General features: G+C 32.9%; 2 protein-coding genes across 2 annotated transcripts in view; both read left to right on the top strand.

Moving 5' to 3' along the window:
• Nucleotides 1-2,191: 2,191 nt before the first annotated feature.
• LOC119675217 lies at nt 2,192-2,872 on the top strand. The gene has a single exon (XM_038086406.1). The coding sequence runs from the start codon at nt 2,192-2,194 to the stop codon at nt 2,870-2,872; it is 681 nt and encodes a 226-aa protein (XP_037942334.1).
• Nucleotides 2,873-8,875: 6,003 nt separating this feature from the next.
• Nucleotides 8,876-13,747, top strand: part of LOC119675216 (LIM domain and actin-binding protein 1) — a gene marked incomplete at its 5' end in the record, with an annotated part of 7,395 nt that continues 2,523 nt past the window's right edge. Inside the window, 5 exons of the mRNA XM_038086405.1 lie at nt 8,876-8,932; nt 11,778-11,911; nt 11,973-12,139; nt 12,252-12,731; nt 12,789-12,979. Coding sequence (XP_037942333.1) covers nt 8,876-8,932; nt 11,778-11,911; nt 11,973-12,139; nt 12,252-12,731; nt 12,789-12,979 — 1,029 coding nt within the window. The remainder of the gene's footprint in view (nt 8,933-11,777; nt 11,912-11,972; nt 12,140-12,251; nt 12,732-12,788; nt 12,980-13,747) is intronic.

Below are 13,747 nucleotides of genomic sequence, written 5' to 3'. Positions count from 1 at the left end.
ATCGCATTTTTCCTATTTAAATTGGAAATGTAAAGCTGTTTTCCATCCACATTTTCTCGGGTCATGAAATTTGTAAGTTAAAGTTTATGTTGGCTTAAGCCGTTTGCATTCCATGTACAAATTTTTAAAGTACTCATTATTTAGACAAAAATATTTGCATTAATTGGCTTTGCATTTTAATTATCTCGTTAAGAGTAGTTTGCATGATTTACATGAACTGAGTTAAGCTCTGGGTGAGAGTGGTGATCATCATCTTCAAACTATTATTTTGAACTGGAGGGGCTTGTTGATTGTCAGATTTAACTACATTAGAATATAAAACAAGTTAAAGATTTGGACACTTCAACTAATTTAATGGGGTAGCTTTTTGTACGATTACGCAACGCTTCTTTCTGCAGAGCTAACCTGTGCTTCAGTTCTTTATAAATAGGACAGCCTCTGTAGTTTGCGGTGTGATTTCCACTGCAGTTGCTAGATTTTATGGAATTGGAATCCTTTAATGCCTTTTTATCACATTCGGAGTTACGGTGAAGCTCGCCACATGCTATGCACACTGAGCGAAGAGTGCAATAAGACTTAGTGTGGCCATACTCTTGGCTGTTTGTGCATTGCACTGGACCATTTCGCTTGCATTTGTGATTTCAATAGGTTCTACATCTGACTCAATACTTTTGATAACGACAACAAGGCCTTTGCTACTTTGGTAAGCAGTAATAATATATTTTCAAACGCTATATTTAACGCTAGCAGCTGAAATATAAAAGAAGGATGGTCTAAAAAATTTATACAGGAATTATTCAAACTACAACTACTACAACACTTCATGATGACATCTTTAATAATTAATATTATTATATATTTCATAAATTTTATTTTATCATATTAATCATATTATTCTTAAAATTTTATTATTATAACTATTTATGTAATAGCTTCTCTAAATTATGGCCCCCGGCAGAATGTTCAATCATGAACATGAATTATTTTATTATATTATTATATTATATTATTATAGTTTATTATTATATCGTCTAAATTCTGTTATCGCTTAAATTCCTAGAATTATAAAACTAAAAAACAAGGGTAAAAAATACAATATTATTATTATACATTAGCAAACATTGTAATATGGCGTTTACATTGGCCGAAAATGGCTCATTTTGAATGAGCCATTTGAAAGTGTTTACATTCGTTCTAATTCATTTGTTCTCATTTCAACAGCTGATTTTTCAACTTGCATGTTGATTTGATTTTTGGCCTGTGCCAAAAAAATGTTGCATGAAGGTTAAATATGCCTTCAAACCTTACATTAGAAACTTAAAACATATTTTTAATTACTTTTTGGGAAGTAAAAGTTCTAAAAAGCAGTGCATCGTTTTCAAGAAAATGCAACCACCAAACATTTGTTTACCTTTTTTTGTAAATATGTTAAGAACAGCTTTTTCAAACTGTCAAAATGCCATGAAGAGCTTTCATTTAGGGTATGTTCAATGGATTCCTTTGCATTTGGAACGTATGTGGAATGCATTCGAACGTCATTCATACAGAATGTGAGAAAATTGCTCATTTTTGCGCTTGAAATTTTATATGCAAGAATGAGCCATTCGATACTCATTTTCGATTTTTGACCAAAATGAGCCATTTTCGGCCAATGTAAACGCCGTATAACATTTAATTATCCGTATCTAATTATTATAATAAATTTGTAAAGTATGTGACGGTTGCATATTCACATTAATGTTTAAAATGATATAAGTTGGCCATGCAAACTCGGACAAGTAAATTATTGAAAATAAGATGAGTTGGCCATAAAAGAAAATTTTTAAAAACTAATAATATTTTTATTGAGTAAAAATAAGGTTGTCATTCTTTTTACGGTTTGGGAAAACTAAGAATAAAACAACAGACACGTGTAATTTCAACACACAAAATTTAGTAATTATTTATTGCTTTAATAAATAAATAAAGAATTAAATTAAGTAGGATAAGCCTACAATTGGTGACCCCGACGTGATCAAAAATGTCGCAAGTCGAAGCAAGCAATAATAGTAAACTGAATAGAAATAACATTCTTGCAGATAGTAATGTATCAAATGATTACTGAAACGAACAACCTCGAGGTGACATTTGTCGTATCGGAATCAAAGCACCAGCATTCTGTAAGAGAGATCCAGACCTCTACTTCATCCAGATGGAATCCCAATTCAGAAACGCAGAAATCACAACTGACCAAACCAAATATGATCATGTAGTCGGCAGTCTTGACAGCGCTACTTTAAGATATATCGCGGACATTGTTCGTGCTCCCCCTGTTGTAGAAAAATACGAAGCAGTTAAGAAGCCATTAATTCAAGACTTTGCAGACTCCGAAAATCGAAAACTGCGGCGACTAGTTCAGAAGTGCCAGTTAGATAATAGTAAGCCAACACATTTGTTGCGCACCATGCGAGATTTAGCCAGCGGCGCCATGAATGATGGAGCAATTAAACAATTGTGGCTGGATCGTTTGCCAGAAGCAGTGCGAGCAGTCGTTTCAATTTCGGAGGCTGACTTGGACAAATGTGCGCAACAGGCAGATCTGATGTTGGAAATGGGAAACTACAATTCTGTAGCTGTTATCAACACATCTGCACAGAATAATGATCACATCATGAAAGCCATAGACGCCTTGAGTAAGCAGATTGCGGAGATAAAAACTGCACAAAGACGAAGCAGAACAAGATCTCAAACTCCAGATCGCAAGCGACGTCATTCAACCCGTACTGATTCACAAGTAAAACGTTATCCTATGTGTTACTATCACTATCGTTTCGGTGTGGAAACAAAAAAATGTTCCCTGCCGTGTAGTTTCAATCAACAGGGAAACCAATAAAGACTTCATCGGTGGCGGCCGATGAAGTCCAATTTGTAAATACGTCTAGCCGCCTGTTCATCACGGATCGAAACACACAATTCAAGTTCCTGATAGATACTGGAGCTGATTTCTCAATACTACCAGTGTCTCGATTCAAATTGTATGCAGCGAATGGTTCGGCTATTCCAACCTACAGTAACAAGTTGCTATCAATGAACTTGGGCCTTCGTAGGAAGTTTGATTGGAATTTTATAATCGCCAATGTTTCAAAACCAATTTTGGGTGCCGATTTCTTGAAACATTACGGTCTTGTGGTAGATGTAAAACGTAGATGCCTGAGCGATACTCAAACAAAGTTGAGTACCCAATGTGCATCGGAACACACTAGATATGAGTCAATCTTTTCCATTCAGAATGACCACAAATTCAAAGAGCTTCTAAACTCATTCAAGGAGGTGACAATGCCTGTTTCATATAACTATAATAACGAGCCTAAGACTACGGTTCGCCACCAGATTATCACCACTGGTCAGCCTGTATTCTCGCGTGCACGGCGGCTAAATCCGCAAAAACTGCAAGCAGCCAAGCAGGAGTTTGAGTATATGTTGAAGCAAGAAATTTGTAGACCATCCAAGAGTGAATGGACGAGTCCACTAAATATGGTGCAAAAAGAAAATGGTTTGTGGCGACCTTGTGGCAATTACCGTCGACTTAATGCCCAAACAGTTCCTGACCGCTATCCTATTCCACACATGCAAGATTTTACGCATTCGCTGAATGGAAAACGCATTTTTACAACGTTGGATTTAGAAAAGGAGTACTTTAATATACCGGTTGCTGAAGAGGATAGAGAAAAAACAGCAATAATTACACCTTTCGGCCTGTACGAATTTAATGTGATGACTTTTGAACTTTGTAATGCAGCACAATCATTTCAAAGGTTCATGGACCAAGTTCTTTTCGGATTTAAGTTTGCCATATGTTATATTTATGATATTTGCATCGCATCCGATAACATAGACGAGCACATACAACATGTGCGCAGCGTGCTACAACGTCTCCAAGAACATGGTTTGAAAATAAACATTGCAAAATGTGTGCTCGCAGAGGAAGAAGTAACATTCCTAGGTCCTCTCATGAATCATAAAGGAATTCGTCCCCCAGGCAAGAAAATTGAGACGATTGCAAATTTTCCAAAACCAAAGGTAGTGCATGAGCTACGGCGATTCATTGCAATTATCAATTTTTATCGACGTTTTATTCCAAAAGCGGCGGAGATCCAGAGACGGCTTCAGAACTTAATTAAGGGTAACAAAAAACAGGACAAAACTGTTATTGAATGGACCGCGGATGCAGATAACGCATTTGCGGAATACAAAGAAGCCTTAATTAATGCAACAACAATCGTTCATCCAATTCCAAACGCAAACCTTGTACTTCACGTGGATGCCAGTAACGTAGCTGTTGGCGCTGCATTAAATCAAATCAATAACGGACAAGTCGAGCCTTTGGGGTTTTACTCAAAGCGGTTGACGAATACTCAAGCCAAGTACAGCACGTACGACCGTGAGTTGCTCGCGATTTACCAATCCGTTAAATATTTCATACATGTGATTGAAGGTAGACGTTGCACTATTTTTACTGATCATAAGCCGATAACGTATGCATTTCGACAGAAACCGGAAAAGGCATCGCCACGCCAACTAAGGCATTTAGATTACATCGGTCAATTCACAACTGACATTATACATATAGCTGGTAAGAATAATCCGGTAGCTGATTTTCTGTCACGCATCGAAACTATCAGCAACGAAGACCTAGTTGACTTTGATCAATTAGCAGAAAGCCAGAAAACCGACATTGAAACAAATGGTTTTCTGTCTAAAACGAATAAATCTGCACTTCAACTGAAATGGATACTCATTCCAAATGCATCTAAGGAAATTGCATGTGATGTATCATCAAATCGTGTGCGTCCTTTTGTAACTGAACAGTTTAGACAACGTGTCTTTAATTCAATACATAATTTAGCACATGCTGGTCGGCGAGCCACTATTAAGCAAATAGCAGAACGTTTCGTATGGCCGGGCATGGCAAAAGACATTGCGGAGCGAGTTAAATTATGTCTTCCGTGCCAACGAGCAAAAGTCACGCAACATAATAGATCAGCACGTTAAAGTAGTTTTTTTAAAGTGCACTAGACTCATGTTGAAGTATTTGAACAGTGTTAAATACTATATGTCGAATGATGTTCAACCTAACATGCTAAAATACATGGGTGGCTTACAGAATCCCATTTAAATCATCCAAATCAGTTTCAGAACTTTCTTATAACTAGACTCTTTCGCAAGCATTGTTATTGGTGTGTTGTGAAAAAGAAATCAAGTATCGCGCATTAAATATGTACATATATGTATGTTAGAAATAAAGTTTGTAAAAATGGTTTCATCTATAGTCTGTGCAGTATATATACTAACTTTCTGCCTCACTTCCTTTATCTTAAGTGAATGCTTTCTTCACATACACAGACCATATTTTTACAAGTAGGGTGACCAGATGTACTCTGCTGTCAATTATTTATAAGGTGACCATAAGTCAACGGGGTGGCTCGTTTCTAACATATACATATATACATATTTAAATATACTTCTGTTCGTTATATTATAATAGTTATATTTTAAAAATAATAATTTCTTCTTTAAATTGTATTTATGCTTTAATTCAGTTCTTATACTGGTACGATAATTATGATGAATTATATTATACTAAATTCTACTATAATATATTATATTATAAGTCAATATGATATGAATTAAGTTTTGATTTGTTTCAGAATTTCTATTATTTATGGATTCAGGCACTTTAAGCATTGGCGCATACATATGTATAATGTCATATTTGATGCTTAAATTTACGTTTACTATTTGAATAGTATTACTATATTCTCCAAATGTGCAAAAACGAAAAATCTTGTTTATTTCTAAAAACAGTTAATTAAATTCAAACTCCTATGTTTACGATCAAATCAGATTTTATAAGATATTCTCTGGCTTAAACGTTCCATAAAATATGTTAAAAAACCAACTATCTTTTATAACAAATTGTAATTGATGTAATTGTTGATCTTGTTGATAATAATAATTGATGAACAATTAAGCATAATATAAATAGAGTTCCACCTTATTTAACATGTTGTTTCAACGATTTTGATAGTTAACTATTTAGATCAGAATGTGTAAAATAAGCAACTAAAGTTTTTGAAATTTCAATTAATAAATGCAGTACATTGAATTCGTCTTTCTTTAAAAGATCTACCATAATAAGGTTTAAGTTATGGCATAAGCATGATAGCCATTTATTATTTTAAAATGCTACTTTTACATTGGATCTATTATCTGCTACTATAACACTTGACCGAATACAGTCGTTCAACTTCAATTCACTAAATATATATCATATACCACTTGTAATATATTATCACCGATTTTGGGTTCTTAGTGTATGAAAACTTCGCTGTGTATATTGTTCTGTCCACTTATCGGTGGTAAAAAGAATTTGTTGTCCCTGCAGCATCTTTCTTAGTTTTAAGATTAATTAGTCGATTAAGTTTTTCTTGACACAAATAACTCTTCAATTACTTAACTCTCATACTTTGCTCCAATAAAAAATATTGCGCCAATTTTTTAAAACTATCACCTAACAAGAATCATGTGGTATTAATAAATGATTACATATTCTTAACAGAAAACTTACCTTCCATAATCTTAAAAAGCTTCAAATCGGTTGTGCAAAACAAAAGTTATGAACAAGATCGTCCTTAACGTTAATTGGAACATCTTTTTTAATAAAATTTTTCATTATATTTTGCAATCTTCCACCTTCTAATTTTGAAATTTTAGCGCAATGGTGGCGGAGAAAGCCACCAGTTTCTGCACGGGGTGAGTACGTCACAATATTATTACACTTAATGTTTCAACAAGATGAAAATTTTACTTTTGCAAAAGACTCAGACGGTATTAGTTGAATACTGCTATCGCAGCAGCTCATTTATATAGCATCTCTCTAAACCATATAATGGCGTTCTTAACTGCTATTCGTCTGTGCAAGTGAAGTGGGTATGTCGCAATACTCCTCAAAGGATGCAGTGACGTGATGACACGTTCCTAACCCATCTTAAAATCTAATCTAATCTATCATATAAGTCCTCATATGTATCTTCTAAATCACAATTTTTAGAAAGCCTTTTAAAATATTACCTATTTTGATATTAAATCAACGTTCTTACCACAGTCGTACTTCAATATCTGTTTACGCTAAATTATTGGAACAATTCATTTAATTTAGACAAATAATATAAAATGTTATAAACTTTATAAACCTTATATAAAACCTATTCAACAAAATAAAAGATTATTCCAATTAAATAATTAGGGAAAGTTCACTCTTCATCTATTATTATGTTAGTTATCAGGAACCTGCTACTTTCAATTGTTCGGTAATATGGCGTTTACATTGGCCGAAAATGGCTCATTTTGGTCAAAAATCGAAAATGAGTATCGAATGTCTCATTCTTGTATATAAAATTTCAAGCGCAAAAATGAGCAATTTTCTCACATTCTGTATGAAAGACGTTCGAATGCATTCCACATATGTTCCAAGTGCAAAGGAATCCATTGAACATACCTTAAATAAAAGCTTTTCATAGCATTTTGACAGTTTGAGAAAGCTGTTTTTGACATATTTACAAAAAAAGGTAAACAAATGTTTGGTGATTGCATTTTCTTGAAAACGATGCACCTGTTTTTAGAACTTCTACTTCCTAAAAGGTAATTAATGGAAGTTAAAAATATGTTTTAAGTTTATATTGTAAGGTTTGAAAGCATATTTAACCTTCATGCAATATTTTTTTGGCACAGGGCAAAAATCAAATCAACAAGCAAGTTCCAAAATCAGCTGTTTAAAATGAAAACAAACGAATTACAACGAATGTAAACATTTTCAAATGGGTCATTCAAAATGAGCCATTTTCGGCCAATGTAAACGACATATAAGACCGCAACACAATCTACATATGTGTCCACACATTCGCTGTTGACTATATACGAATAGATCAACACCCTATAGGCACTGTTTTTATTATAAATTGTAGTAAATGCAATCCAGAATATTGCTTGGAAATAAAAATAAAAGTGAATAGGAATACTCAAAAATGTAATAAAAGCGGGTTTTTTGAATGAAGGTTTCTTTATACCCTAGATACAGGGTTGCATATGTTTATTGTGTCTATCAATTGTTTTTCGTATTTATGCTGCATACGTCGACATAACTAACATTAAAATATTTACATAGCCATAGGGCCTCATAAAAGTTGTACATATTTTTTAAATCTTTAACGCTTACCAGAAAAAAATAATTTTGTTTATCTCTTATTACGTGAATAAGAGAACCTTTTAACAATGAAGATATTCAGTGTTAGTCGCACCTGTGTTCAATCTATTTGGCTCTCTCTCTTATACAGGATGTGAGAGTAAAAAAGAAACAGTAAAATCGATATTTTTTCGATATTCTTGACTATCTGAATGCCAATTCACTGTGTGAAATACTATAATTATTAACAATTAATATCACAATTTAGTTAGACATTTGTGATAAAAATAAAAATCATAAAAATTATATTATTAAGGGCATTCAGATGAGATCGGTTAAACTTCTGTATAAAAAAAAAATCAGCTGATTTTTATTATTGTATCGGATTATTGTATGTTTGAAAACATAAATAAAGATATAAAATAAATAAAAAATGAAGTAAAAGAAGAAATTTTGCTTTAATTTCTAATATTATTATAGTTACTTTCTTTTGTTTGTATTAAAAACAAAGTGATGAAAATAAAGCTCAGCTGTTTTGATCGTTCAGTTTTACAACGATCATTATCACTTTACCATCTACCGATCTACATCTGAATACCACTGTATTATTAATATTCATAAATAAATTTTGATTTTAAAAATTTATTTTTCTATTTTCAGAAATCTAGCTTTACAAAATTTGATGCTCTCCAGAAACGGAATCTTACTAATGTACGTTTAACAATGCTGCTAAAGCTCATAATATTTTTACTGTAAATATTCATAATGTATAAAGTACATTGTTATATAATATTGGAGAAGGTATGGTAATATTATTAAAAACAGCTGCATTCTGCTGCTCCGATGTGAGACAAAAAACAGTTCTCTTGCTGCAAAAAGTCATAATTTTAATACTAAGAGTATAAAAATAAAATATAAATTCATACGAAAGTTTTTCTCGAACGTCACTTATGGACATTCATATTCGCCACAGATATGATTCATATGTGTTTTCGTTAACGAGTGCTGATGCTAATGAATCAGCGTCAAAAGAGTAGCGTACATAGCAGTAAACTCATAAGTCATAGCAAATACTCGAGTGTATACATCAATGAATGTACTCATCGAAAATGAATGACTGCTGATTCAATCAGTTTTGGCATTCACAAAATTTTTGTTTTTTTTTGCAATAGGTGGAAAGCATTAAATGCCAGCGCGTGACACTTGAACCCACTAAAACCATCTCTCAGGGATGCGTAGAGAATAGATTCTGAGCAGGGGACCGTGCAAGTCCGAAGCTGGGAATCTCATTCCAGAATACAGGGGAAAAATTGGAGTATATGATCAAAAGGATTAACATTTATAAATTAAATATATCTAAGCCATAAAGAAAAATTTTTTAAATTTTAAATGAAGTTAAAACAACTAGGATAAATTAATCATTTAAGGGTAAACTATATAAGGGGTTACTATAATCATGATTATACAACGGCATTATAGAGAAGGAGTGGGCAATGTGTTCCAAATGGGGAGCTAGGAACTGGGGAGTGTCGGTTTTTAGGTTCAAATGTCGAAAAGATGCATTTTTAATGATGTGATCAACGTGAGGAAAAAAGTAATGTTTAGGGGAGAATACTTTTCCTAGATATTTAGATTTGTCAATAAGTTTGACAAACGACTCATCAAGTTCAAGCTTTATATTACAAGCCTTGTATCTCCTGAGACATTGCTAAAACTGCCCGTTAAGGCAACAGTTGAAACTTTCAGTGGATTCAGTTTTAGTTTCCATGTATGTTTGGAAATGGATAAGGACTTTAAGTATTTGTTGAGGGAATTACTGACCATTCGGGGATAAGCGAACCTGCAGTAAACTAGACAATCATGACCGAAACAAGTTTGATTGACACTGAAGGAAGGAACGGGAATGTCTGAGATAAAAATATTAAAAAGTAGAGGACCTAGAGCAGAAGCTTGGAACCGACCCGGATCATAAAACTTCTACCAGACAAGAATTGGTAGGCAATGCTCCAGAGAGAAGGAGGGAAATTGAGCAGGTGAAGCTTAAAGATACGACTCTCGATCCACACTGTATCAAAGCCCTTTTCTATATCTAGGCTCACAGCTACGGTAGGTTGAGAGTTGGAAAAATCTACGCAGATATCGCTTTGGAATTTGTTAAGCGCATTCCCGTTGAGGTATTGTTTCGAAAACCGAATTCGAAAATTGGAAGAACTCGACAATGAGTAATGAAGTACTTAAGTTTGGTCACAATGAAGGATTCATATAGTTTATTTAAAGAATTTAAAAGAAAGGTCTGTAGCTTGAGGGAAGTGATTTAGATTCACCGTTTTTATGGACGGAGACAACTATTGCCTTCTTCCAGGACTTAGGAAAATGACCGATGTTATAGACATTATTGTTGCACATTTGCAAAGAAAAAGCAGATACTTTGCGAAAAGGGTTGTTAGAAATTTCCATCCCATTAATGTCAAGTGTGTTGGCACAGTTTGGCAGGTTAACGCTCGCAGAAGTCAGTTATACTTTGTCCGAAGTTGTCGTATAAATCATGAACGAAGTTGCAGGTCATAGCATTGAAATTGGGATTATCATCACCTAAGAAGGCTCTATGCAAAAATTTTGTGTCAGCGCTATTGTTGGCTAAGTAAAAATATTGTGTGTCTTTTAATTGTTTTTGCGTTTGTGGTATGATTTTAGTATAATTTGTTGCTGTAGCATTGTAAACGCATATATTTTGTTTGTCTTCTTTAATATTTCATGTTTATAGAAAAGTGGCATAAGTACTTTTATTTCTATGTATGAGTCAGGTGGAGGTAGGTGTAGAAAACAAAATAGAGTGAATGTAAATGAATACAGCTAATGACAAGAGTGTTAAGTTCTCATTGCAGTTCTCTGATGTAATTTGTCAATTATGATTCAACAATTAACATATCTATATAGGTTCTCAATGTTTTAAAACAGCTAAATTATTTATATAAAAAAGGTGAATGAACAGCGAAGCGAAAGCAATTATCAGAATTTAGAAAATTTGAAAATAAATCAGTGAAATATGTGCATTTAGGTCAGCGGTGTCGTATGTGCACTGCATTCCTAACATTGCTTTTAGTTCATTATTCATTTTAATTTTCAATTTTATATTAATTTTTTTTGTATACAAAATGTAGTTTACTTGCATCATGTGCACATATTCAAGATATGACTTTGCGAAAACATACATAACATTGAACAGATTGCAACAGTGATGTCACATAGCGACTTTAGCAAGCGACTTGTTGTTTTTTATCAGACTTCGGAGCAAACTAAGCATTCTTTTATAATATTTAATAATTAACAATCGCTGTATTTATGGGTAAAAAAAGTATTAAAGTTTAACATACTTGCTGTGCCAATAATTATGTTCGTCACTATGTATTAAAGAATGATCTTAAAACAGAAATATATGATACAAAAGGTTTTATCACTCATTTCAATATTGAATTAACTGTTGTATATAAGCTGTTGTTTATCTAATTTATTAAAAAAAAACCATTTTTTCTTTTTTAAAAAACCTCACAAATAGAATTTGGACAATGAAAATGAATCCACCTGTCACATTTGCCAAAAGCCAGTATATAAAATGGAGGAAATCAAAGCGGAAAAATTTAAATATCATAAAACTTGTTTTAGATGTACTGAATGTAACAAACAATTGAAGTACGTATTAATGGTTTTACATTACATATAACCAAAATATAGTAAATTGTTTCATGAATAGAGTGGATAACTATCAAAGTCACGAAGGGGCGCCATTTTGCATAGTGCATTTTAAGCAACTTTTTTCTCCGAAATGCGTTGAAGATAATGAACCTACTCAAGCACAAAAACCGGAATTAATTATTAGAGAGAATCAACCTGAACAATTACCCTCAGATGTAGTAAAAGGTACAAATGTGTTATCATCAGTAAATTAATAGGCACTGATTGACTTGTATAAGAGAAGTTTCTTATAATTGTAATTGCTAGATTTTAAACGAATTTGTTTATGTACTTATAGCATCTATAAAGTCAGATCTTGGTTTGGAAGAGTTACAGCAATTAAATCTTCGAGCTAAATTTCAAGTATTTGAAAACAATAATCAGCAACAAAAACTCACAGATAATAAAAAAGAACAGAATAACGTAGTCAAGAGCAGTCGATCAATTTCCGAAAGAAAGGCCCAACTGCAAGAAAATAACTTAGCTGTAAGCGAAGGATATGTTACCGAGAGCTATAAGGACTCTGGTTCTGATCACAATAGCGATGATGACGATTTTACTGACTTAAAGGACGGATATTCTCATGAACAACTTAGTTGTAATGGAAAAGCTCTGTCAGCATTGAAGAAGAATTTTGAAAGCGGTTCTAAATTGTCTAAAGAAGAACGTAGGGAAGAAAGAAAACAAGAAATACAAAACATAAGATCGCGTTTGTTTATGGGTAAACAAGCCCGAATCAAGGAAATGTATCAACAAGCAGTAGCAGAGTCAGAAAAAGGTAGAAATGCATATTATTTTAAATTCTGCATCTTGTATTAAACTATTGGTCTTCCAGCTATATTATCAATCAATAAAAAGCCAGATCTTGATATAGGTGGTAATGCTCATATTTTAAAGGAGCTTTTTGAAAAAGGTGAACTTCTTAATGGCACTGACTTAGAGGATGATGAAGATGGCAAAACAGTGCGCCTAAATACGTTGCAAAGTGAAGCAGATGTTTTTGAATCAGGTACATCAACTACAAATTGAAGCAAACATATTGTATAAATTATAGGCGTTAGTTTTGTAAACATATTGCAAAAATCAGTTTTTTCAAAGAGAACATACCTAACAACAACACTGCTGTCCTACTTAGCTTAAATTCTTTGAAACCTCTTAACCGATTAGCACCTCATGACGCATGTCCAAAACGGTGATCTAGTCTACTGTAATAATTTTTAGAAATACATATGTCCGTACTTATATTATATACTTGTAAAATTGAACACACCATAATTATGCAAATCTTTGTATTTAAGATGCATCAAAATAGAGCATTTAATAGCAATTTAAATGTTGCCCTCTAAAGTAGTGCTTATTTTATGGAGTCTTCTTCTAAGATGCTTATAGAAGATTAGGTCTTATATAACATCTATATTATGGGATGCAAGAATGATTCCGGCTGTAGTTCTTATCACTATATAGATGTTCAAAGTAAGCATAGGCTTTGTTTACATTATTAAATGTTCAGTTCAGTTAACGATAAATATTTTTGCTTTTTTGAACTAACTTAAAATAATAATTCAATATTGAATTTGTTACTCGACCTGGACAAGTTAATAATGTTTTTTTACATATTTTATTTCCGGGGACTTCTTTTTTAATTTAAATGTTTGTTTAATATTTTCAAAAATTCTATACTTCGACTCTTCTTAAGAGTCATAATCAGGATAAGAAATCTGAAAAGATAATTACAACAATTTTTCTATTATTTTATTAACTAGTTACTTGATTTTTATACTAATTAATTTACAT

Source organism: Teleopsis dalmanni, chromosome 2, assembly GCF_002237135.1.
Source record: "Teleopsis dalmanni isolate 2A chromosome 2, ASM223713v2, whole genome shotgun sequence".
NCBI lineage: Eukaryota > Metazoa > Arthropoda > Insecta > Diptera > Diopsidae > Teleopsis > Teleopsis dalmanni.
Note: the sequence above shows the minus strand (reverse complement) of the source record. Positions and strands in the feature narration are given on the sequence as shown.